Source organism: Rhinopithecus roxellana, chromosome 12 (assembly GCF_007565055.1).
Source record: "Rhinopithecus roxellana isolate Shanxi Qingling chromosome 12, ASM756505v1, whole genome shotgun sequence".
In the NCBI taxonomy this organism is placed as follows: Eukaryota; Metazoa; Chordata; class Mammalia; order Primates; family Cercopithecidae; genus Rhinopithecus; species Rhinopithecus roxellana.
The window spans coordinates 44,394,325-44,417,216 of record NC_044560.1 but is presented as its reverse complement, the minus strand read 5'-3'; the positions used below and the strand labels follow the sequence as shown (position 1 = coordinate 44,417,216).

Sequence of the window (22,892 nt, the reverse complement as noted above, 5' to 3'; positions counted from 1 at the left end):
GTTCTTTGAATCCCCTTCACCTCACAAACTCCTTAGTCTTCAAGAACCAGCTCGGCCGGGCGCGGTGGCTCAAGCCTGTAATCCCAGCACTTTGGGAGGCCGAGACGGGCGGATCACGAGGTCAGGAGATCGAGACCATCCTGGCTAACACGGTGAAACCCCATCTCTACTAAAAAAAAATACAAAAACTAGCCGGGCGAGGTGGCGGGCGCCTGTAGTCCCAGCTACTCGGGAGGCTGAGGCAGGAGAATGGCGTAAACCCGGGAGGCGGAGCTTGCAGTGAGCTGAGATCTGGCCACTGCACTCCAGTCCGGGCGACAGAGCGAGACTCCGCCTCAAAAAAAAAAAAAAAAAAAAAAAGAACCAGCTCAAGATCCACTTCTCCATTTATGCTGTTATTGTGCCAGATTTCACCGAATAATTTCTTTCTTTCTTTTTCTTTTCTTTTCTTTTTTTTTTTTCCTTTCTTTTTTTTTTTTTTTTTTTGAGACAGAGTCTCACTCTGTTGCCCAGGCTGGAGTACAGTGGCATGGTCTCGGCTCACTGCAATCTCTGCCTCCTGGGTTCAAGTGATTTTCCTGCCTCAGCCTCCTGAATAGCTGGGATTACAGGCATTTGCCACCATGCTTGACTAATTTTTTGTATTTTTAGTAAAGACAGGATTTCACCATGTTGGCCAGACTGGTCCTGAACTCCTGACCTCATGATCCGCACACCTTGGCCTCCCAAAGTTCTGGGATTACAGGCGTGAGCCACCGCGCCCCACCACCAAATTCTTATATGTATGCTTCCATTATTGTATATTCCTGTCTCCTCTCCTAGACAATGAGCTCTTTGAGTATAAGAACTGGGTCTCATTCACATTTACTTTGCCTCAGACCTTAGCTCTTAGGCACATACTAAGCACTCAATAAACATTTTATGAATGAGTAAATGCAGTCCTTTAATAATAATTAAGACTCTGATGTGAAGGAACATAAAGCCCTCTCCTAACCCAGACTGGGGAGGGACCTTAAGGAAGGCTGGAAACTTTTTCCAAGGCAGAGAGAAGTTAAAGGACATCAGCCTGCTTGCAGAAGGTATTTGGAGGATGGAGACCACCTACCTAGGTGACATGGAGTGATGTCATATGAATAGCTTTTGTGTCTAGGCCTTTGCAAACTAACATGATACAATGATTACTTTTCTAACGCTAGAAAAATTCTAAACAGGATCAACCTCCTTGAAAGTTGGATATGCAGGTAGTGGCTTTGGAGATGGACGTTCCTCCACTTACCACATGACCTCAGCAGGCCATATCACTTTTCTGGAACTCAGTTTCTAAGGAGGGAGTGGGGAGAAGAATAGTGCCTACCTTGCCAGGTGAGGTGGAAATGAGAAATTTCACCTAACATGCTGTGTGTAATATATTATTGAGACTCAGGGCCTGGTCAGGAAAACTTCAACTATTTCCAAAAATTTAGACCAGAGGAAATTTAATGCAGGGAATTCGTTAACTGGGGCCTGGGAGAACTGAAAGCAAAAAGGTACAGTGAGGAAATTCAGAGATCAGGAAGCCACTGCTGTCCCTATGCTGCAGAGATAAAGGGAGGGAATGGTGTTACAGAGACCAACAGCTGAGGTGACCCAAGAAAAGGTGAAACCATGTCCAGTGGGAACTGGGACCACGGAGGAGACGTGGCTATTGCTGGGAAGACACCTGCACCTAAGGCAGAAAGGAAAGGGAGAAACACCTGGGTTTCTTTTCCCCCTGCTCTCTTGTCTCCCATCACCACAAGCCACTATCTGAACCCAGGACTCAGCCGCTCTGCAATAGAAGGTAAAGCAGGAGAATAGAGAGAAATGAAGCTCAAAACAAACGCACAATTCATTTACACAATCAGTTAGAGTTAGCTTTGTCCATGAGGGACAGAAAATTCAGATAACTGTGGCTTACATAAGGAAGAAACTCGTGTTTCTGTCCTGTAAAAGCCCAGGTAGGTGATTTAGGTCTCTGATGGGGCTTTATCCCAACAGAATCCCAGGCATCTTCCATCTTGATACTGCTTTGTGTATGGCTTGAGCTCATGGTCCCAAATGGGGCATCTGAGTTTCAGGAGGCAGATGGTAAAATGGACAAAGAAAAAAAAGAGAGAGAGGAGCATATAGACATTGTCTGGTAAAGCCATGATTTTAAAATCGTGGGTCATGACTTACCAGTGGGTTGGCAAGTCAGTATGATAGGTAACTTTAATAAATGAAATGGAATAGAATAGAAGCTATCAGACTGTACCACCGAGTAAAGATGTTTCTACACGGAACTTGTTTCAGAAATATATGAGTGTATAAGTGATAAAAATGTAATATAATTCTTTCTTTCCTTCCTTCCTTCCTTCCTTCCTTCCTTCCTTCCTTCCTTCCTTCCTTCCTTCCTTCCTTCCTTCTTTCTTTTGAGATGGAGTCTTGCTCTGTTGCTCAGGCTGGAGTGCAATGGTGTGATCTTGGCTTACTGCAACCTCCACCTCCCGGGTTCAAGTGATTCTCCTGCCTCAGCCTCCTGAGTAGCTGGGATTACAGACACACACCACCACGCCCAGCTAATTTTTGTATATTTTGTAGAGACAGGGTTTCACCATGTTGACCAGGCTGGTCTTGAACTCCTGACCTTGTGATCTGCCTGCCTCAGCCTCCCAAAGTCCTGGGATTACAGGTGTGAGCCACCGTGTAATCACCGTGTATTATGACCACCGTGCCTGGTCATAATATGTATTTCTTATGGTTGAAATGCTGTCCAAAAAGTTCAAGGCCACTGTTAGACAAAAAGTTCCTGGAAACTATTCCACTTCTATTTCATCCCACTGGCCAGAACTTAGTCACTTGACTGTGCAGACTTGTAAGAAGAGTTGGGAAATGTACCCTTTGTGACAGGGAGCCTTTTGTCTGGCTAAAAATTAAGGACTTTATTAGTATAAAAGAAAGAGAGTTTCCATATTCAGTGATAACTAGCAGTCTCAGCCATAACCACAGGCATTGTTATCACCGTCTGTTGTTATTGTTACTATTGATGGTTATTATTGACAGAAAGCCATTCCACTCAGGGGGTGACTCTTGGCAGTTTAACACAGTGATGACAAATTTGGTGCCTGGAGCCACACAGTCTGTGTGTGAATCCCACTTTGTTCTTTAGCTTTCTCATCTCTAAAATGGGGATAATAATTGTGTCTTCCAAATTTCTGGAAGGACTAAATGAGGATGAGAGTTGAGCAGACATGTGGTCCCTATGTGAGCTCCCAGTGATGTTGGGTGTAGATGTCAGCACCAGAGCCCAGAGGCAGGGCATATGGGAGGATAGCAGGGGGAAGGCATGCTGTGTCCAGCCAATGTCCATTCTGATGCTGAAGCAGTTGTTAAATATATGGCAAATCACCTCTGCTCCATAGTGGCACACGAGAACTGGGCCAGGAATGGGATGTTAGGCAGTCATGAGGAACAGTGGACAACAGCAGAACACTCTGTAACTTCTGAGGAAGAAAGTTGAGGGGCACTGAGTGCATCTTTCAGGGTTCAACTAAGTTTGGAGTAATAATAACCACAGTACCTGGCATATAGTGGGCCCTAGATTATTTCTTGGCTGAATGAATGAATGACCAAAGTAGAATTGTGAAAAAATACCTTTTTGACTATGACATAAACTTACTTTTTTTCCTGTTGCTGATGTGACATGGAAAAGGCAAAGTTAATATAAATAAGAAATCACATTTAAGTTGAGTGTGTTGCTAAAAATAAAATTACTGTCACACTCTTTTATTAAAAATACATGACTTTTTCTTCCACCTTCTGTATGTTATGATTACTCTTGTGACACTAATTAAACACCCGCCATGTGCTAAGTGGTAAACAGAACATGTGAATAACAATGTTTGTGCTCTTGTGGTGATGGGCAGAGAAACTGGGTAGAAAACTCCACAGGAAGGATGAAGGTGAATTTGATATTTTAATATTAATCATATTGGCATAGTGTTTTCATGGAAAGTTGTGAAACATCCTTATTTAGACATATGAAAAAAAGGTAAGCCAGCCGGGCGCATTGGCTTAAGCCTGTAATCCCAGCACTTTGGGAGGCCGAGGTGGGCGGATCACAAGGTCAGGAGATCAAGACCATCCTGGCTAACACGGTGAAACCCCCTCTCTACTAAAAAAATACAAAAAAAAAACTGCCGGGCGAGGTGGCGGGCGCCTATGGTCCCAGCTACTCGGGAGGCTGAGGCAGGAGAATGGCATGAACCCGAAAGGTGGAGCTTGCAGTGAGCTGAGATCCGGCCACTGCACTCCAGCCTGGGTGACAGAGCGAGACTCCGCCTCAAAAAAAAAAAAAAAAAAAAAAAAAAATCTCAACTTTTATTTTAGATTTAGGGAAGTACATGTGCGGGTTTGTTAGATGGGTATGTTGTGTGATGCTGGGGTTTGGGGTATGGATGATCCCATCACCAGGTAGTGAGCATAGTACCCGGGAGATAGTGTTACAGCTCACAGCACCCCTTTTCTACCTCCTCTAGTAGCTCTCAGTGTCTATTGTAAGGATGACTTTTTTATTTCAACCTTGATATGCTCAAGTTGCCCTTGTGTGTCTCCACCCCTGAGGGTGGTCAGGCAGGAAGTGGGTCTGCTAGTCAGTGCTGTGAGCTGAGGGAAAGAATACTAATGTTAAGATGCCGGCTGGGCATGGTGGCTCACACCAGTAATCCCAGCACTTTGGAAGGCCAAGACAGGAGGATCATGAGGTAACTATTAATAGATAACTATTAATATTAGCTATTAATATTGTTTCCATATATAATCTTGGTCAAGTTATTTTACCTTTCTGAACCTCCGTTTCCCTGTGTATAATATTGCAATGATCTTATCTTCCCCATTTTGATGCTTAAACGATAGAACATAGGAAACATACTAAGAGATTAAGAAATGAGGCCAGGCATGGTGGCTCATGCCTGTAATCTCAACACTTTGGGAGGCCGAGGCAGGTGGATCATCTGAAGTCAGGAGTTCGAGACCAGCCTGGCCAACATGGTGAAACCCTGTCTCTACTAAAAATACAAAAATTAGATGGGCATGGTGGCAGGCACCTATAGTCCCAGCTATTTAAGAGGCTGAGGCAGGAGAATCTGTTGAACCTGGGAAGCAGTGGTTGCAGTGAGCCAGGATCCTGCCATTGCACTCCAGCCTGGCTGATAGAGCGAGGTGCCATCTCAAGAGTGAGGTGCCATCTCAAGGGGGGGAAAAAAAGAAAGAAATGATATGCTGTGTGTCATATACAGCACCTAACCATAGAAGGGTCTTAGTAACTTGTATCTCTTACTGTTGTTCAATCTTTACTAGCTCCCAGTTTGAAGGGAAATGGGAAATCTGATGATTTTTTAAATCAGCAGGAGGAATGTGAAAAATAGAGACAGTCTGTGTTCTAAGATTCAGTCTAGACCATTAGCCATTTCCATTTATTTAACAATAAGTTCCTGGGCATGGCAGCTCATGCCTGTGATCCCAGCACTTTGGGAAGCTGACGTGGGAGGATCATTTGAGCCAGGGATTTCGAGGCTGCAGTGAGCCATGACTGCACCACTGCAGTCCAGCCTGGGTGACAGAGAGAGACCAAGCCTCAAAAAAAGATTTTTTTTTAAACTTAAAAATTAAAAAAAAAAAAAAAAAACATAAGTCGCACTGGCTGAGATTTGTAGTCTGCTAGAAATTAATAAGTGAGTGTTAATTTCTGCCCTTGGAGTTACCAGTTCCATTCTCCTGAGCTCCCCGAGTTCACAGGTTCAATATAGTTTGCAGCCAGTTATCATTTTATTTTTATTTATTTATTTATTTATTTATTTATTTATTTATTTTTGATACAGAGTCTCATTCTGTCACCCAGGCTGGAATGCAGTGGCATGATCTTGGCTCACTGCAACCTCCGCCCCCTGGGTTCAAGCGATTCTCCCGTTGCAGCTTCCCAAGCAGCTGGGATTATAGGTGCGCACCACCACACCCAGATAATTTGTGTACTTTTAGTAGAGACGGAATTTCACCATGTTGGCCAGGCTGGTCTTGAACTCCTGAGCTGAAGTGATCCACCCACCTCAGACTCCCAAAGTGCTGGGATTACAAACTTGAACCACTGCACCCAGCCCAGTTATTGTTTTGAATGGGAGACCTGCCTGTAGCATTAGGCTGAGAATTTGTTGCTAACTTAGGTCTTATGTCCACCTCAGAGCATGCAAAGGGAATCATGGTAGCTTGGGAACTCCATACCACATTTCTGGAAATCTGGTCAAGAGTTCCTCAAAACAATTTCACATAGAGTTTTTCTGTGATGAAGATGTTGGACAACGGGTACCATGAGGTGATCTATCACTGAATACAGCTTTTGGGAAGTATAGCTTTGTACTTCCCAAAATATGGAAGAGCAGCCAGTTTGATGAGGACTCTTGGTTATTCTTTAGCAGTTAAGGAGCAAAATTGTTAGTGTGGCTCCTTGCATCAGAGTTAATGATTCATGGATTTTTCTAATCTTTCCCCCAGTTGTTTGGTTCAACAATTCTCAGGTTTCTACTCTGGGTCTAGAACTATGTTAGACTCTGTGGCAGTGAATAAAGCAGACATAGTTCCTGATAAGTCATTCCTCCATAGGTGGTTGATGCAACACACCATGAGAAACATTAAGATGGAGAAAACAGACTTGCAAATAGACAATTGCAATGTTAATTGCTAGAGCTTCTGGAGAGGAAGCAGATAATGAACAAGTGTCCAACTCAGTCATAAGCAAGGGGTAGAGGATTACTCTGTGGAGAAGATAAAATCATCAGACAAGTTTCACGGTGATCTATGGTCTTCTAGGGACAGTTGTGACCCACTTACCAGTCTTTTCATTATTTTGTAGTTCAAACAGCTGCACAGTCAATAGTGTCCTCTCTGTATAGAACGGATGATTGAACATATCTATAAAGTTATATCAAGACGAAAGACAGAAGAAAAGGGTCTGTTATTAATAGAACATGTAGACTGGATTTGGAATGAGAAAATTCTGAAATCAAGTCAGTTCTGGCTCTTGGTGACAATCTCTGTTACAGGCCATAGGTTCTATGTACTCCACTCTCCCCTGTCTGTGATTGGCTTTCTTAGCTCATTCATGGGATTTGCTCCTTCACAGCTTCAGCTTGCAGAGTCACATTGCTACTTATTGGATGTATCTATGTGCCAGGTCCTTTGCAAAATGTTTTATGTGCCTTTTCACAAAAACTTTAGGTAGCATTATTTACATTGTACAGATGAAGCAACTGAGGCTAAGAGAAGTTTAGTTTTATAGAGATGACCGCTAAGAAGTATTGTTCTTGGGATCCAAACCCAGATTTTGTCCAAGATTCATCTGAGCCCAAGATTCACACTCTCAGCTTTGCTATATGACTATGTGTGTGTGTTTGTGTCTGTGTATATGTGTGTATATATACATAAATATACACATACACACATATGTATATATACATATACAGACATAAATATACACACATACATAAATATACACACATGCATATATATATATGCATAAATATACACACACATATATGTGTATTCATATACGGCCATCTAACAGCTATATTTATTCTATATGTATATCTGTGTACATATATATGTATACAGAGGTGTATACATACATATATGTGTGTGCATGTCAGGGAATATATAGCCATGTATATACATCTGTTTATATAGGTGTGTGTTTGTGTGTGTACATATATATATATGCCTATAAATTTCCTGCTATATACATTATGAGATTCATGGTTCCCATGGCCCCCTCTCATGTCCTTGTAGTTTTAACTACTACTTCTAACTGCTTTTTCCTCAGTATTTCCTAACTAAAATTTTTTAGAATGAAGACTTGTCCCAAGTAATATTTCTGCCATGCCTTAGGTGCTATAGATTGGTTGCCTTGATGTCACATATCTACCCTGGTCCTATCAGTTGACCCCTGCAGGGAAAGAATCGACTAGTACTGAGCAGAGGTTGATGGGTAGGACAATTTCACTTATATGGATGAGGAACATTAAGGATTGGCAGTTTACCACACAGTAAGGTTTTATTGGTGTATCACGTACCAGTATACATGTGGGTAAATGTTCTCTCTGACGTCATACTAGTAGCTCAGAGCTTTTGGTTTGGTGTTTGAAGGCCCAGATTTGCATACTGACACCACCATCTAAAAGTTGTATTACCTTGGGCAAGTAACTTTATTTCTTTCAGGCTTTTCTCTGTTGGTAACATAGGAATAGCCACATGTTCCTTTCTGGGTACTGAGAACCTCCTGGCTGTAGACACTGGGCTAAATAGAGCTCCAGGATGCATAAGTTACCATTCTGGCAAGCTTGCTTGCAGTCCAGCAGTGGTTCATAAGACTAATGTCAGGGCAGGGAAGGGGGTCTATAAAATGCATATTCCAGGACCCACCCCCACCTCCAAAGATTCTGCTTTAGTAGACCTGGAATAGAGCACAGGATTTGTAGTTTATTAAGTGTCCTGAGGCTAGTGTGTTTGCTGGATCACACTTTGAGAAACAAGGTGGAGAAATCAAAGCTTTCAAGTGGAAAATCACAATGCTGCTTGTTAAGTGCTGGGGGGACATTTAAGTGCTGAGAGAAGAACCAAGAGTTTTGGAGCACCAAAGGAGGAGCCGTAAACTCTGTGGGGGTAGGTGTCACAGAAATGACACCTCTGGACACCTCAGCTGAATAGGGGACCTAGCAAGTAGAGAGAAGGGGAAGACTTTTGAGGATGCCAGAAAGGTGTTTTCTAGGAGTAGTGAGGAAACTGAGGGGCACAGTGGCTACAATAAGGCCAGAAGAGCAAACAGGCCAGAGCACAAAGGGCTTTGTTTGTTAAGTTTACTTATCTGTGATGGTGCATCAGAAATGTTTAGATTAGTGAATGACAAGTTGAGATTTGACTTTTAGAAAGTTGATTTTGACTTCTATGTGAAGAATAGAATGAGGGGGAACAGAGAGACTGCACGGAGACCCATGAGGAGACTGGTCATAATACAGGCGAGCTGCGATGAGGAACTGAAATCAGGCCGTGGGATGCAGATGGAGAGTGGCGGATGGACACGGGAGATATGTTGGGAGCTGGGGTGGATAGAGAGTGGTACCTAGTTTGCAGAGTGGGTAACATCCACCTAGATTTGCAGCCAGACGTGGATTTAGGTGGAACATGGGGGAAAGCAGTAATGAGTTTTCATTCAGGTATATCTAGTAGAGAAGTCAGGAACTTGCTAGAAAAATGGAGATCCAGGTTGAGCTTTATTTAGAAGTATGACAAACTCTAGTGTTTTAATGATAATTGAAGGCATAGGTGTGGTTGAGAGTCCTCAAAAAGAAGAACCTCAGAGTGAAAAAAAGGTGACAGTGGATTAGAATCCCAAGAAATAGGACCTCAAGAAATACCAACATATAAAAGATGGGCAATAAATGCCTATTGTGAAGGCATTTCGGAAGGAGTTTATGTGAGATGTGTGACACCTTGGCAATGGTAAACTTAAAGAATCGAATACAAAAAATAATGCTAGCTGTCATTATTACTTTTGTTCTGTACTCTTCAACTAATCACATGAACTAATATGCTTTGTCTTGCTGAGTGTCATGTCAAAGGTACAACAATTAAAAAAAACAAGTTAAAGGATCATCTTTCTAACAAATGTCTGCTCAACTCCAGGAATAGAAGACACACAGGTAGGTTTTTATCCCATTATTAACTCAAGAATAAATTTTCCAGTACTACTATGTGCTTGTGTGGATGATGTGGAGGTGAAGGGATTGGTCCCCACACTCAACATGCTTGCCTTAGTATGTAAAATAAACATCACAGGCCGGGCACAGTGGCTCACACCTGTAATCCCACACTTTGGGAGGCTGAGGCAGGTGGATCACCTAAGGTCAGGAGTTCGAAACCAGTCTGGCCAACATGGTGAAACCCTCTTTCTACTAAAAATACAAAAATTAGCAGGGGAGTTGAGAATAGAGAAATGATCACAATGAGGTAGAAATGGGCCAGGGAGAGCTTACAAGAGAAGATGAGTGGGTTTTTTTTGTTTGTTTTTGTTTTTGTTTTTGTTTTTGAGACAGAGTCTCGCTCTGTCGCCCAGGCTGGAGTGCAGTGGCCGGATCTCAGCTCACTGCAAGCTCCGCCTCCCGGGTTTACGCCATTCTCCTGCCTCAGCCTCCCGAGTAGCTGGGACTACAGGCGCCTGCCACCTCGCCCGGCTAGATTTTTGTATTTTTTAGTAGAGACGGGGTTTCACCGTGTTAGCCAGGATGGTCTCGATCTCCTGACCTTGTGATCCGCCCGTCTCGGCCTCCCAAAGTGCTGGGATTACAGGCTTGAGCCACCACGCCCGGCAAGATGATTTTTTTTAATACAATATAGTCAAAGATGTAAAACAGAAGGTTTTGGTGTAAAATGAAAAGAGCCCGAAATCCAGGTTCTAATCCTGCTATCACCTCTGCTAGGTAACCCTGGACTAGTCCTTTAACTTGCCAGTGTCGGCTCTGTTCTCCAGGAACTTGCAAGCAGCAACCACACAGGGCTTGGAAGGGAGAGTGGCTGTTCTCCACACACACCCGGTTGACTTGTTCCAGGTGCTTCCAACAGGTGATTTCTCAGCGAGCCTGAGCCAGGAGTCAGGGACAAACAGGAAGGCTAACCTTGCCTCTCCATGCTAGGCAGAACAGGTGTGTGCGCGGTGGACTCCGGTTCAGTCGTTCTCTTTCTTTCTTTCTTTCTTTCTCTTTCTTTCTTTCTTTCTTTCTTTCTTTCTTTCTTTCTTTCTTTCTTTCTTTCTTTCTTTCTTTCTTTCTTTCTTTCTTTCTTTCTTTCTTTCTCTCTCTCTCTCTCTCTCTCTCTCTCTCTCTCTCTCTCTCTCTCTCTCTCTCTCTCTCTCTCTCTTTCTTTCTTCTTTCTTTTTTTTTTTCTTGTTTTTGATGGGATCAGATGGTTCATTTCCAAAGACAGACAGAGGAACTGTGTCGTGTTTAGGAGCAAGAGCCTTGGAGTAAGACTTGTGCTTAAACTCTGGATTTGTTTCTTATCCCCTGGGTGACCTTTGGCAATTTATTCCACCTCTCTAAGCCTGTCTTTGTTACCTAAAAAATTGGGATAAAGATACGTATCTCCTATGGCATGTCGCGGAGATTACATGATAATGTGCACACCCCCGAGCCCGGTGCCGGGCACACGGTGGCTGGTTCCAACAGAAATCTGTGGGTGGAACGCTAGCTAGCCATTGTGATGAATAACATCGAGGAGAGGGAGTGGACCTACACATGGCAGTCCCCTTCTTCCCCAACCGCTTCCAGGCAGACAGCCAGCGTCCTAGAACTTAAAGGACTTTTCGATGGGTGGAACCTGGGCCGGGTGGGCTCCCTGGCGCGGACGGAGGCGGGGAACGCTGGCGGGGGTCTACCTCTCCAGCCACGGGAAGGTCCGTGGGCTCCCCTGCCCGGGCTGGGCCGGTCCCAGAGCAGAGAGAGAGGCTGGTCCCCAGCCCCCGGCTTCCCGGGGGGCAGGTTCTGAGGCGGGAGCCAGGGAGAGAGAGGAGGGGCAACCGGGGGAATTTCTCCGCCTCTCTCGCTAGTTCCATAAATCACCGCAGCCGCCGCGGCGGCCCAGCCGGGAAGTGCACAGAGCCGGAGCGCAGCGTGGTGGCACCAGACGCTTCCCTTTCCCCACGGCTTGCTTTCTTTCTTTCAGTTGTGTGGGTTTGTGAAGCCTCCCCTTTCCCTCCTCGCTCGGGTGGCTGCCCCAGCCTCGCAGCCCGGCCGCCGCTCCTCCTCCCCGGGGCCGCCGCCCGCCCTCGCCGCTGCCTGCTAGCTGCGCCGGGACTCGCAGGAAGCGAGAGCCCCGCGGCTCGGCTCGGGCTCCGACTCCGACTCCAATTCCGACTGTCAGCCCCGGGGCCCGCGCACCCCGGCCTGCGGGCGCCCCGGCTCTCGGAGACGCCCTCTGCGCCGCGGGGGCCGTGTGGGCGCCGGGCTCCGGGGATAGCTCGGGCGGCCGCCTCCTCCACCCACCGCCGCGGAGCCCCGCGATGGTGGCCGCCCGCGCTCCGGCGCTGTAGCCGGGCGCCTCCTAAGTTTGCGAGCCGCCGCCACCGCGACGCAGAGCCGAGCCTGCAGCAGAGGAAGAAAGTTTTGCGGGGTGCGCCGAGCGGGCCCTGGGCGCACCTCCCGCGGCCCGCTTCCCTGCGCCCGGAGCCCGTCGGCGGGGAGTTGGGGGAGGCAGCATGGCCCGCCAGCCGGAGGAAGAGGAGACTGCCGGGGCCCGGGCGCTGCGGCCGCCCCTCTGGCTGCTCTGCCTGGTCGCATGCTGGCTTCTGGGCGCCGGGGCCGAAGCCGATTTCTCCATCCTGGACGAGGCGCAAGTGCTGGCGAGCCAGATGCGCAGGCTGGCGGTCGAGGAGCTGGGGGTCGTCACCATGCAGGTAAGTGGCCCCCGAGCTGGCCAGACATCCCGCCTTTCTCCTTTGCGCAAAGCCCCATCCTACTCCCCGGTACAAGTCCCCTGGACTGTGTGCATCGGCTCCTTGCATGCACAGAACCCGGCTTCCCGTCGGACCCCTCTGTCCTCTGTGCAGACCCCCTGACAATACACCAACTCTTCTTCCATGCACTCGTCTACCTCTGCCCTTCTCTGCAGAATTCCCTGCCCTTTGCACGGAACCCACTTGACCCTGCACAGCCCCCGTCTTCTGAGTACCAGCTCCTTCATCTCGTCAAGGATTCTTCAGTTTCCTCGCACCTCTTTTCTAATTTGCACACATTTCCCATGCAGGCTTGTTTTCACCCTGCCACCCCTGCAAACTCCCCTCCCTCCTTGTGTCCCCATCCCAGAGCAGCCAGCCCCGTCTGGCTCGGACGATTTTCCGAACTCCCCACCCTACCCGCTTGGCCGCGTCCTCGCGTCCCCCTGACCGAGGCGCACCGATGGGCGCTGGGAGGGAAGGCGCCGCAGCCTACGCAGCTGCCCCGGGGACACCTAGGTCCCGGCGGAGAGCGGCCCTCCGAGTGGGCTCCGCGCTCCTTTCCCCGCCCGGGAGCATGGGGGGAGGGGCTGGACTGGTAGATTCCGGGCAGACTCCCGACTCTAATCCTGCTGGGGGACTCTTTTTGTTGCTTTCCGCATATCCTGCTGTGGTTTGCGTGTTGTCTGCTGTATGATTTTTGTTTCGTGTGTGCCTTTTTGGGTCGAGGAGAAAGGGAGCAAAGTGAATAAGGTTCCCATTTCTCCAAATTGTTTATCACGTCCGTCCTCCTCGGGAGAGGAAGGGAGGGTAACAGAAAAACTGCCCGCGGCTAGTAAGGAATCCTGATGATGTTACTCACGACCAACAGTAGTAAAAATTGCTGAACACCAACCACCTGGAGATTCTTCCCCGCTGTTATTTTAATCCACTTGGCCATAAAGGCCCACTAGATTAAGAGAGGTTAAGATGACATTCCCAGCCTGAAACCTTTGCTATAACATTCTTAGATAAATTAACACCATTCTCTTATACATTCTAACAATCATGGGGATGAATGTGGTCTTCGAAAGATCGAAGTTTCCAAGAATGCGTTCTTGGAATAGGTTTCTGATTTCCATCTTATTGTGATCACTCCTTCTACCTCCCACCGGGAGAGGTGTTTAAGTCACTTTTGGGATTTAGGTTTCTTCTTTCTTCTTCTTCCTCATCCTCCTCTTCTCTTTTTTTCTTCCTTCTACTTCCTCCTTCTCCTCCTTCTTGTTCTCCTCCTCCTTCTTTTCTTTTTCCTTCTTCCTCCTTCTTCTTTCCACTTCCCCACACCAGTCTCCTCCCACAAGGTTACAATTTTCCTGAGGCAAGTTCCACAGACCTTTTCTACTGTAGGGAAAGACCACTGGGGTTATTTTTAAGGGTGACGTTGAGGACTGAAGAGTGGATGGATTTTGAAAGGTAATTTTGCATTTATTTGCAGACACCCGGCCCTGAAGTGCAATGGAATTGGGTTTTCTTGATTTGCATAATAATAGATAAGCTTTTAAGATGCATCATTCAACTATGCCGATCTTTCAGGTTCAGATTCAGTTGCAATTTTGTCCATATGCATTTTCTGATTTCTGATTATTGCTGAGTTCTTAGGAGTGAAGTGACTTTTAGAAAAGATGGAAAGCTAGGATTAAAAAAAATAGTGGTGAATGTTTCCGTTCAGAGCACAAACAGAATTGTAGTTTTGCATTGAGGCACCTCTTTTAATAAAGGAAACTTAATATATTGGAGTTGTGGACTCTGCTTGTAGGATTTGTAGGCATTTGCCACCTTCTCGCCATCACTAGGGCCGGACAAGAAATCTTAGGATTCTCCCCTACTCGCCCCCCCACCATGCCTTTTCCTTGTAAGCTAAGGACTTGCTTTTTCTAAGATGCTGACAGCCGTTTTACTGTTTCTCACCCAGTCCTTGACAAAAGGTGAAATTGGATCCCAACACATTGTCATTCAGGTAGGGATCCTAAGCAAATGTAGTTTTAAAAGGCTTCCCTGTTGAAAAAGAGACACTTCGAAAAAAAGCTCTGATCGGTGGGGGGTTTGTGCCCAAATGGCCCTTTATCTCCTCCCAACTGGCCTCTTTCTAACACCTTTGCAACCTCATTGTGGAAACAGACCTCCTGTGGACAGGGTTTTGTCTGGCAAAATGTGAAGTGGCTTCTCTCCTTTTTTGAAAGGAGACACACATACTGTATTTAAATTCTACTTCTTGAGCTGTACATTGATCTGCCACTTGCTTCTATCTGGGAAAATTGCAGAAAGTGTCTCTTTTTAATTTAGTTAGACTGGTTAAAAAATAGTCGAATGCAGGTTAGATTTCTGACCTCAGAACAAAGATTTTGAGCCCCACATTCTCATCTGTAAACCTTTGGAATTTGTTCAGTGGGTCTGAAATTATGTGGGTTTAGTTACCTAAAGCGTAGGTTATATAGCCCTCTCTGCAGCATGTTGGATTTTCTAGATGTGGAGCTAATCTGTTTTTCAGAGGTAAGTCTCACGTAGGCTTTAAGGTCTGACTTCCTACGAAGATGATCGGGGTGTGGGTGGAGAGGGGGACAGTTGTGTCTCTTTGGAAAAGAATGTCTTCCCTTGCTTAAGGGATTGACTCCTTTCATTTGACCTTGGTGTTTTGAGCATAGTACAGGCCTTTCAGGACAGCATCTCACTTTATGAGAAACGTTCTATAGGTCTCTTTATATGTAAAAAGTCAACGTTCAGACTTTTATATTGCTTTTGCTGCTGAAATTCTCGAAAGACAATTTTGAAGTTTGAGAAATTACAAAGTAGCCCTCAAACCAGGCCTGTTGTTTTGCAGTATTTCGAGTGGCAGCACTTACTGCTTATAAGGAGTTGCAAGGGGGTAATTTTACAGAAACAGAAACCTAGCCTTCTTTCAGCACTATAGTTTCCCATGACGTAGTTTTTGCACTTGCTGATAGAGAAGACAGTTTGAAAAGCATCTATCTTGAAGATTTTCTTGGAAAATTCTCCAATGGGGCTGCCTACTCATGATTTTTGTTGTTCCTTTTCAATAATGGACAAACTGTTTTTTAAAAATCTTTAAATAAGTTGTGCCAACCAGTTTAGCCAGTGCTCTGGGAAAGCTGTCGCTGAATACTGTTCCCCTGGCAGCAGACATCATACATCATGAATAAAAGTCAAAAACCTAATCATCATCTCCTCACTGGTCTGGTGCAGAGGAACCATGATGGCGTTGAGGTCTGGGAGCAGTAAGTGGCTGTGTTCAGGGAGACGTGTTTTTGCCTATTTATTCGTGCAACAAGTTTTTATCAAGCAGTATCGTGGAGTGGAAAGAGCCCCACATTGGGTAGGTAGAGACCTGGATTCCAGCTCTGCCATTTGCAAGTTGGGTGATTTTTATCTATAAAATTGAGGATGGTGATTCTTCCTCAAGATTTGCTCTGTGGACGTAAAGGAAATAGTGTGTGTAAAGGCATCTGTTAATATTAAATTGGGACTGAGAAATATTGATGGATGTGGTTGTTCTCAAATGGAGAAATAATTATTGAAAGCTTACTGAGCATGGAGCTCTGTGCTGGGTATTCAGGGGATGTTTTACAAGGACATATTCCAGCACAACTCCTTAAGGAGTTTACATTCTGGAGGAGGAGATAAGATTGCACAGGTAAACCAGCTAAATCACAATGCCTGCTTGTTAGAAGGCATATCTGGCTCTGGGAGCCATTTCGCCAGGCACTTATAAGGCCCATTTAACATTATAGGACAATACAGGCTTCCTAACAGCAAGGGCCTGGCACATGGCCAGTGCGCCTGCCTTAAAGTTAGCCCAACTCTGCCGGGCTGGGCACGCTTACTATGAACTTGGCAGACAGAGCAGCAGGTTGGTCATACAGCTGCTGGATAGGGCCTGGGAGGGAGGGAGGAGCAGTGTTTCTTCCAGTCAGGGCAGAAGAAATACCAGAAGCAAGAACTGGAGCTTCAACTCCAATTGAAGAAAAAGCAGCAGCTAGAACAGAGGTGTGTTCAGGAACTGAAGGACTCAGCTGGGGCAGAAGTGTCAAGGATATAAAGCAATGTTGTAAATAGTGACTACAGCTGGAAGTAAAGAGCAACCCTTCTTTGTATGCAGTAAAACAGCAATGCACTAAATTCATTATTCCATTTTTTTTTTTTTTTAAGAGACAGGATCTTTGCTCTGTTACCCAGGCTAGAGTGCAGTGACGTGATCATAGTTCACTGTAACCTCAAACTCCTGGGCTCAAGCAATCCTCCTGAGTAGCTGAGACTACACACGCATAGCACCACACCCTGCTAATGTTGTTATTTTTTGTAGGTATGGAGTTTCACTGTGTTGGCCAGGCTAGTCTTGAACTGCTGGCCTCGAGTGATCCTCCCACCTTGGCTTCCCAAAGTACTGGAATTACAGGTGTGAGCTACTGTGTCTGTGCTGCATTATTCATTTTCGCATATATCCAACAAACTTTTGGGGAGCTTCTGCTCTATGAAGGGTCTTGGGTTAGATTAAACTGGCAGTCAAAGGTGACTAAAGCCTGACCCATGCACTTAATCTCTCAACTAATGATGGAAATAGACACAAAAAGAGGCATTATGATACAGGTGGTTAGCAAGAGGCATAGAGGCGTTACACTGCAGTAGGTTAGTGCAGTGGTAGAGAGAGAAACAGGATATTGTGGGAGCATAGAGGAGCCTTGCCTAAGCCCCTTTGGTGAAGTCAAAGAAGTTAGCTACTTCTCCATTGTCCTTTTCAGTGAAATGTCCACAGACACCGGCCAGTCCTGAAAGCAGGAGCAGCTGTTGCTGCTGCTGCTTCACACATGAAGGGTAGCCAAATCAGTAGTTCATCAGATGTTTCTGATTCCTTTGGTGACACTGGACAAGGTAGCTGGTGTATCTCGAACACCTGAACAGGACTCTGACTCCTGTGCCCCTTCGTATGGCTCCCATGTTTCATTTCTTTGGCCATTATCCTAGAGCTTCTGTGGTTATTGGACATAAATATCTTGCTGGCTCTATTGTAACTGCAAGCTGGTTTGCAGTCATGTTTGGTAAGATGTGTAATTTCCTCTAAATCACATGCATCATAATAGGACAGGGATGGTTTAGAATGATTTGAATGTGTAAATTATGCAATATAGAACATTTTCGAAGGAAAAATCACCTGCATATGCAAATAATGTAGTTTGATTCTATGCCTTGTGTACCATATAAGCCTTAGTGGAAAAACTGCTGTGTTGCTTTCTTTTGAAAATGGATATTTAGAATAGAAGAAAACTGACCATTGACAGACGGATGACTCTGAGTTGAACTTGTCAGGAATGAGCCCAAGAAAAAGCATGTTGAATGACTTCTGATAAACTGTCTTTGTTGTGCTTAGCACTTCCTCGACTTCCTTCTCACTAATGCCTATCTTAGCTGGCCTTATTCCTTGTGCTTATTATGTTTTTCCTGCCAATAGTACTTGAGTCTGGAAGGGCTTGGGGGAGGGAGTGGAGATGGTTTTACACTTTGTAACATGTTGGTGCTATTTCTGGTTGCTGCTTGAGGAGTTCCTTCCTTGAGCTTAAGTGGACTAGCAGGCAGGAACCTTGCAGAACTCTGGAATTTTGGTATTAGATGGAGTGGGATTTATTTTAGGTATGCTTGGACCTTGGAGTAAGAATTTATTGAAAGTCAAAATATGAAGTGACAACAGGGACAAGAATTTTGACTCAGCCAGTTGGTTATTAACTGTGTAACTTCTGGCATGTAATTACATCACTCTGAACTTCCGTGTCTTTGCATTTCATATAGCTGATGGCAGGAAATATACTTTAAAGGATAACCAAATGTCTAGCTCAGGGCTTCAGGTAGGAGCAGTCAATAAACAGAAATATACATGTGAGAGCAGTTCATTTAGCGCCAGGGCACAGAACCTGGAAGGTAGTAAACATGTGGCTCCTGAGCTTGAAGGAAACTGAAATCTAATTTGTAGACCTGCAGATTTCAATATGGTCAATCCTCTGCCCCCAGGTTTTTAAGATATGGTTCACAGACCTTTGGATGTGGTGCAAAACCATCCTTGGGACTTTCTGAAGAAAATGCTAGACCTGACTAGTCATAGTTATTTCTTTACTTTTAAACTACAAAGATTTAAAAACATATACAAAGGTAAACAAAATAGCATATGAATATCCACATACCTCTCACCCAGCTTAGACAGTTATTAACTGATGGTCAGGCTGGTTTCACTTCTACCTCTGCCTCCACTTGCTCTTCCCCCCCAGATTATTTTGAAGCAGCTTCCGGATATCACATAATTTCATCTGTGACATTTTTATTGTATCCTCCTTATTTAATTTCTATATTTGTAATGTTTTATAATATATATAATATATTAGTATACTAGTATATAAAATTTACAATTGACAAATAAATATAAATATTTTGGAGGTTGTTTAGGCTACACTTTTTAACAATGATGTGCCTGAATAAAACCGTTGCTGAGTCTCCTAGATTTTTGCAAATTAGCTAATACCTTTGCCCAGCAAATTCCCAGCCTTCCCGATGTAATGCCAGGCTTCTTTGGGGAAGCTCCTCTAGGTCTATCCCTAATTGTGCTGTCTGGCCCTCGATTTCATGCCTGGATTTCCCCACAAGACTGGGAGGGTCCTTGTTTTTCTTAAAGGCTGGCATGTAGTCTAGGCACACACACTGGACTGCTGCAACATGAACCACATCTACTGCTTATCCCTGTTCTCTGCCTCTTCCAGAAGACACAAGTGTCAGAAAAGGACCAAGCAAGATAGCTGTAACTGGGAGAGAAGACAGGCAGATTGAAGAGGACGAGCTGGACTAATATATAGTATCTTCTGATCAGTCTGTCAGCAAATATTCACTGGGTTCCTCATTACACAGAGGCTGAGAGTAATAGGACATCCAGTGTCTCGCCCTAAGACCACAGAGCTCTGTCATCCAGAGAGGCTAAACCAACTTGGATGGCTCAAGACAATATAGAAATAAATGCTAAAATATGGGAACCCTGAGTACACCCAGGGTTGCTATATCGAATTCGTGTTTCTAGAGGTCAGTTAGACAAAATGAATGAAGTGGACCAGGTGTAGGTAAGCAGGGAGTGGTGTTGGATGTTGCAAGCTGGAGGGCATGTGCCAAGACTGAAGGGGGGCAGGACCACTCAGCTACTCTGTTGCCCAGTAGCCATGTGGGTCCAATGTTGTCACATGACTTTGTGTTTTATGAGAAGCTGCGTGTCTGTTTTTTCCATAAAATATCTTTAAATTTTTGGCAACGAATTCAGTTTAGAAAACAAAAACAAACAAACAAAAACACACACACACCATGTGGGCCAAACCAAACATGTCTGCAGGCTGGATAGGGCCCGAGGCCACCAATTTGCAGTGTCTGGGTTAGGATTATTCAGTGGATTCCAGAAAGAAAACGCAGGGCTTGTGTGCTGGTTATGGGGAGGCCAATTTCTTTGTGATACAAAGAAGAACTTTCTGATAGAAGAGTTCTAGAATGGATTGCTTTGAGAGATGAACTTGTCATCATAATGACTTCAACAAGATGAAGGTTTACTTGGTGCCAGGCACTATGTTAGGTTTGAGATACCTACCTATCAGTTAATTTCTGATGTAATGAATGTTATGAGAGGAGTTTCGGGATGCTTGGAGAAAATGTCAGGGATGTTAACCTATTTAAGGGCACAGAGGGATTCTGGCAGGCCTCCCTGAGAAAGTGGAATGAAGTAGGAGTTGGTTAGTCAGAGTGGACTTCCCAAAAGCCTCCTTTTTGAGGAAAAGTGTAGCACCTTTGATGAGTGGAAAGATGGCATTATGGTTTTGGAGTTTAGAGAACTAGTTGGAAGAAAGGGCATAAATAGAGGTGGGGGAAATAGGCAGAGGTCAAGCTGGGGGGTGTTTCTTGGATCCTTCATGTCAGTAAAGACTTGTTACATGGCAGGCAGCAGAACACTCAACTCACACTGGCAAGAAAGGAAGCTACTGCCCTATGCAATTGAAGTGTCTGGGGTAGATCTTTGGGCAGGACTGGATTAGGGCTCAAAGCATGTGGCCAGTACACTGTTTTTCTCTCTTTGTATGCCTACTTCTTAAATAGGTTCTCCCCTCTATTTCAGTATGGCTGGCAGTAGCTTATCAATGTTGGGAACTAGCTGCTGCTTGTGCCTAAGTTCTTTGTATTTGGAGGTGAGGTGCTCTGAGAAAAAACAAAAATCTGGAGAAAGCTTAGAACCTAGAAAACTCAGCCAAAGTGACTTCAGACTCAGACACTGTTCAGCAGTCACCAGTTGCCAAGGCCTGCTACATTTCTGGGTTCTGCCTCCCCAAGTTTAGTTTGATCCTGCAAGGTGGACTCCCTGCTTCTGGTCCAAAGACAGGCTGGCTGCCCAGTGTGGTCCCTCCTGTGGAGTTGTGCAAATCCAGGCTTAGCAGGCCTGCCATTTCTCCCTGACCTCTCAGATCTACAGATCACTGGCTGGTATGAGAACAGGGATGGACCAGAGAGACAGTCAAATCTGCCCCGCTTGTTTTACAAATGTTCATTTTACAGAAACTAAGACCCAGCGAGGAAGTGGCTCTCTGGAGATCATACCAGTAGTAAGTGATAGATTTAGAACTCATGTTTTGGTTTTAGTCTCTCGTTTTTTGACCCTTTTCATAATATTACACTGTGGGAGTCCCCCTTTCCCCCCATTTTTCTCTTAGAATGGAAAAGGAAACTTGACATAGTAGTATACATTCCTCTTCTGAAAAGAAAGTTTGGCTTAATGATTTAATGGCTTCGAACTTAAAGCTGATGGTCTAATTTGACAGCTGACTAGATTTTTAAGTTGCTAAATACCTAGAAGTCAGTGAGTCAGTGAAGAAAGTTAAAAAATTCTTAGACTTACTAGAATGTTGTTAGATTTTTTTAAGTGCAAACTTAACTGGTCAATAACTATCATTGTGAAGCAGTACCATCGAAGCATTTTTTTTTTTTTTCTGAAAAGGTAAGTTATTTTAAAACTACTTTAGAGGAGGAATGACTTTGTTTTGTGTTTGTTTATGTAAAAGCCGCAGAAGAAAATTGTACCTGTAATTTTCAGGTAAAGTTCTATTTAGAAATTGGGTTTTGTGACCTACCTCTCTCTCCCTAGTCATTAAGGGGATATGAAGTTGTTTCTTTCTCTCTCTCTCCTTTTTTGTGTGTGTGTGTGTGTGTGTGAAAATTGCAATAGGATTACTACTTTGGAGGAATGGTTCATTTAATCTGATGATGAAACAAACTAAATGTCATTTAAATGTTTCTTTACCTTGCCCTCTTTTTTTCTGAGTTCAAAGGTAGCTTTCTGTACTTCAGATGTACACAGTCAAATGATTTCCGAGTTAATTACAGTTTGAAAAGTTCCAACACCTAAATACTAGAGTGGGGAATGTAAAAAGTAGCTTATGGTCCATATTTCTCTGGAAATAGTATGCTTTATTGTAATTGTAGAGGGGAAGCCAGGGGAGTAAATTCTTATCTTGTACATGATAATGTCTTGGTTCTCTTCCAACCATAACAGTTATTATAAAGATGCAGTCAAAGCCCAAAACAGCAGCCCTTTTTTTTTCTTTTCTTGCTTCCCCTTGGATTTTTATTTTATTTTATTTTTGCATGGAGTATTTTTAAAGATATTCAAGGCCCTGGTGGAAGGACAGTGAAAATCGGCACACCAGTGAAAATGAATCTGAATTTTTAATTAGGCTTTGAGTTGTTTCTTCAAAGTGTGGAGACATCATTAGTGATGTAAGTCTTGTTGCATTAGCAGAGACTGACATTTTACTTCAAACGCAGAGAGTGCAGCTGTCCTGTGCAGATAAAAGTCGCCAAGTATGGAATAGCAAGGTGGATTGATAGATAATTAGCTGTCCCACATTACTGCAGTGTGGAAGAAGCCTGCCAGTCATGGGCAGGAAGGAGGAATTATTAGCAGGAGAAAATCCAAGTGTGTCATAAAGCAATTTGGAATCACTTCAGCTGTGGCTGAGCTGATAAGGTGCATGTTAAGGAAAAACACAAACAGTCTAGTTTATGGTGGCCAACTTTTCTTGCTTTCTTTTAAAAAAAATCTTAATTCAAAAAACCAATTGCTAGAAATTAATGATCTATAAATATGCTGAAATATAGATTCATCAGTCTGCCTTGACTCTGTATATAAAAATTTAACCAGCTTACAGTAGTTTTATTTCTATGTCACTTGAAAATAAGGTGAGGATTCTTTATAGGAAAAAAAATATATTACAGAGAAGCCATGAACCCATGGCAATTACTGTGCTGT

At 44.4% G+C, this 22,892-nt stretch overlaps 1 protein-coding gene across 1 annotated transcript in view; it reads left to right on the top strand.

The window, feature by feature from the left end:
- The first annotated feature begins 11,677 nt into the window (after positions 1–11,677).
- Positions 11,678–22,892, top strand: part of CACHD1 (cache domain containing 1) — a 228,110-nt gene continuing 216,895 nt past the window's right edge. The window contains exon 1 of the mRNA XM_030913272.1: positions 11,678–12,490. Coding sequence (XP_030769132.1) covers positions 12,293–12,490 — 198 coding nt within the window. The 5' untranslated portion in view covers positions 11,678–12,292. The remainder of the gene's footprint in view (positions 12,491–22,892) is intronic.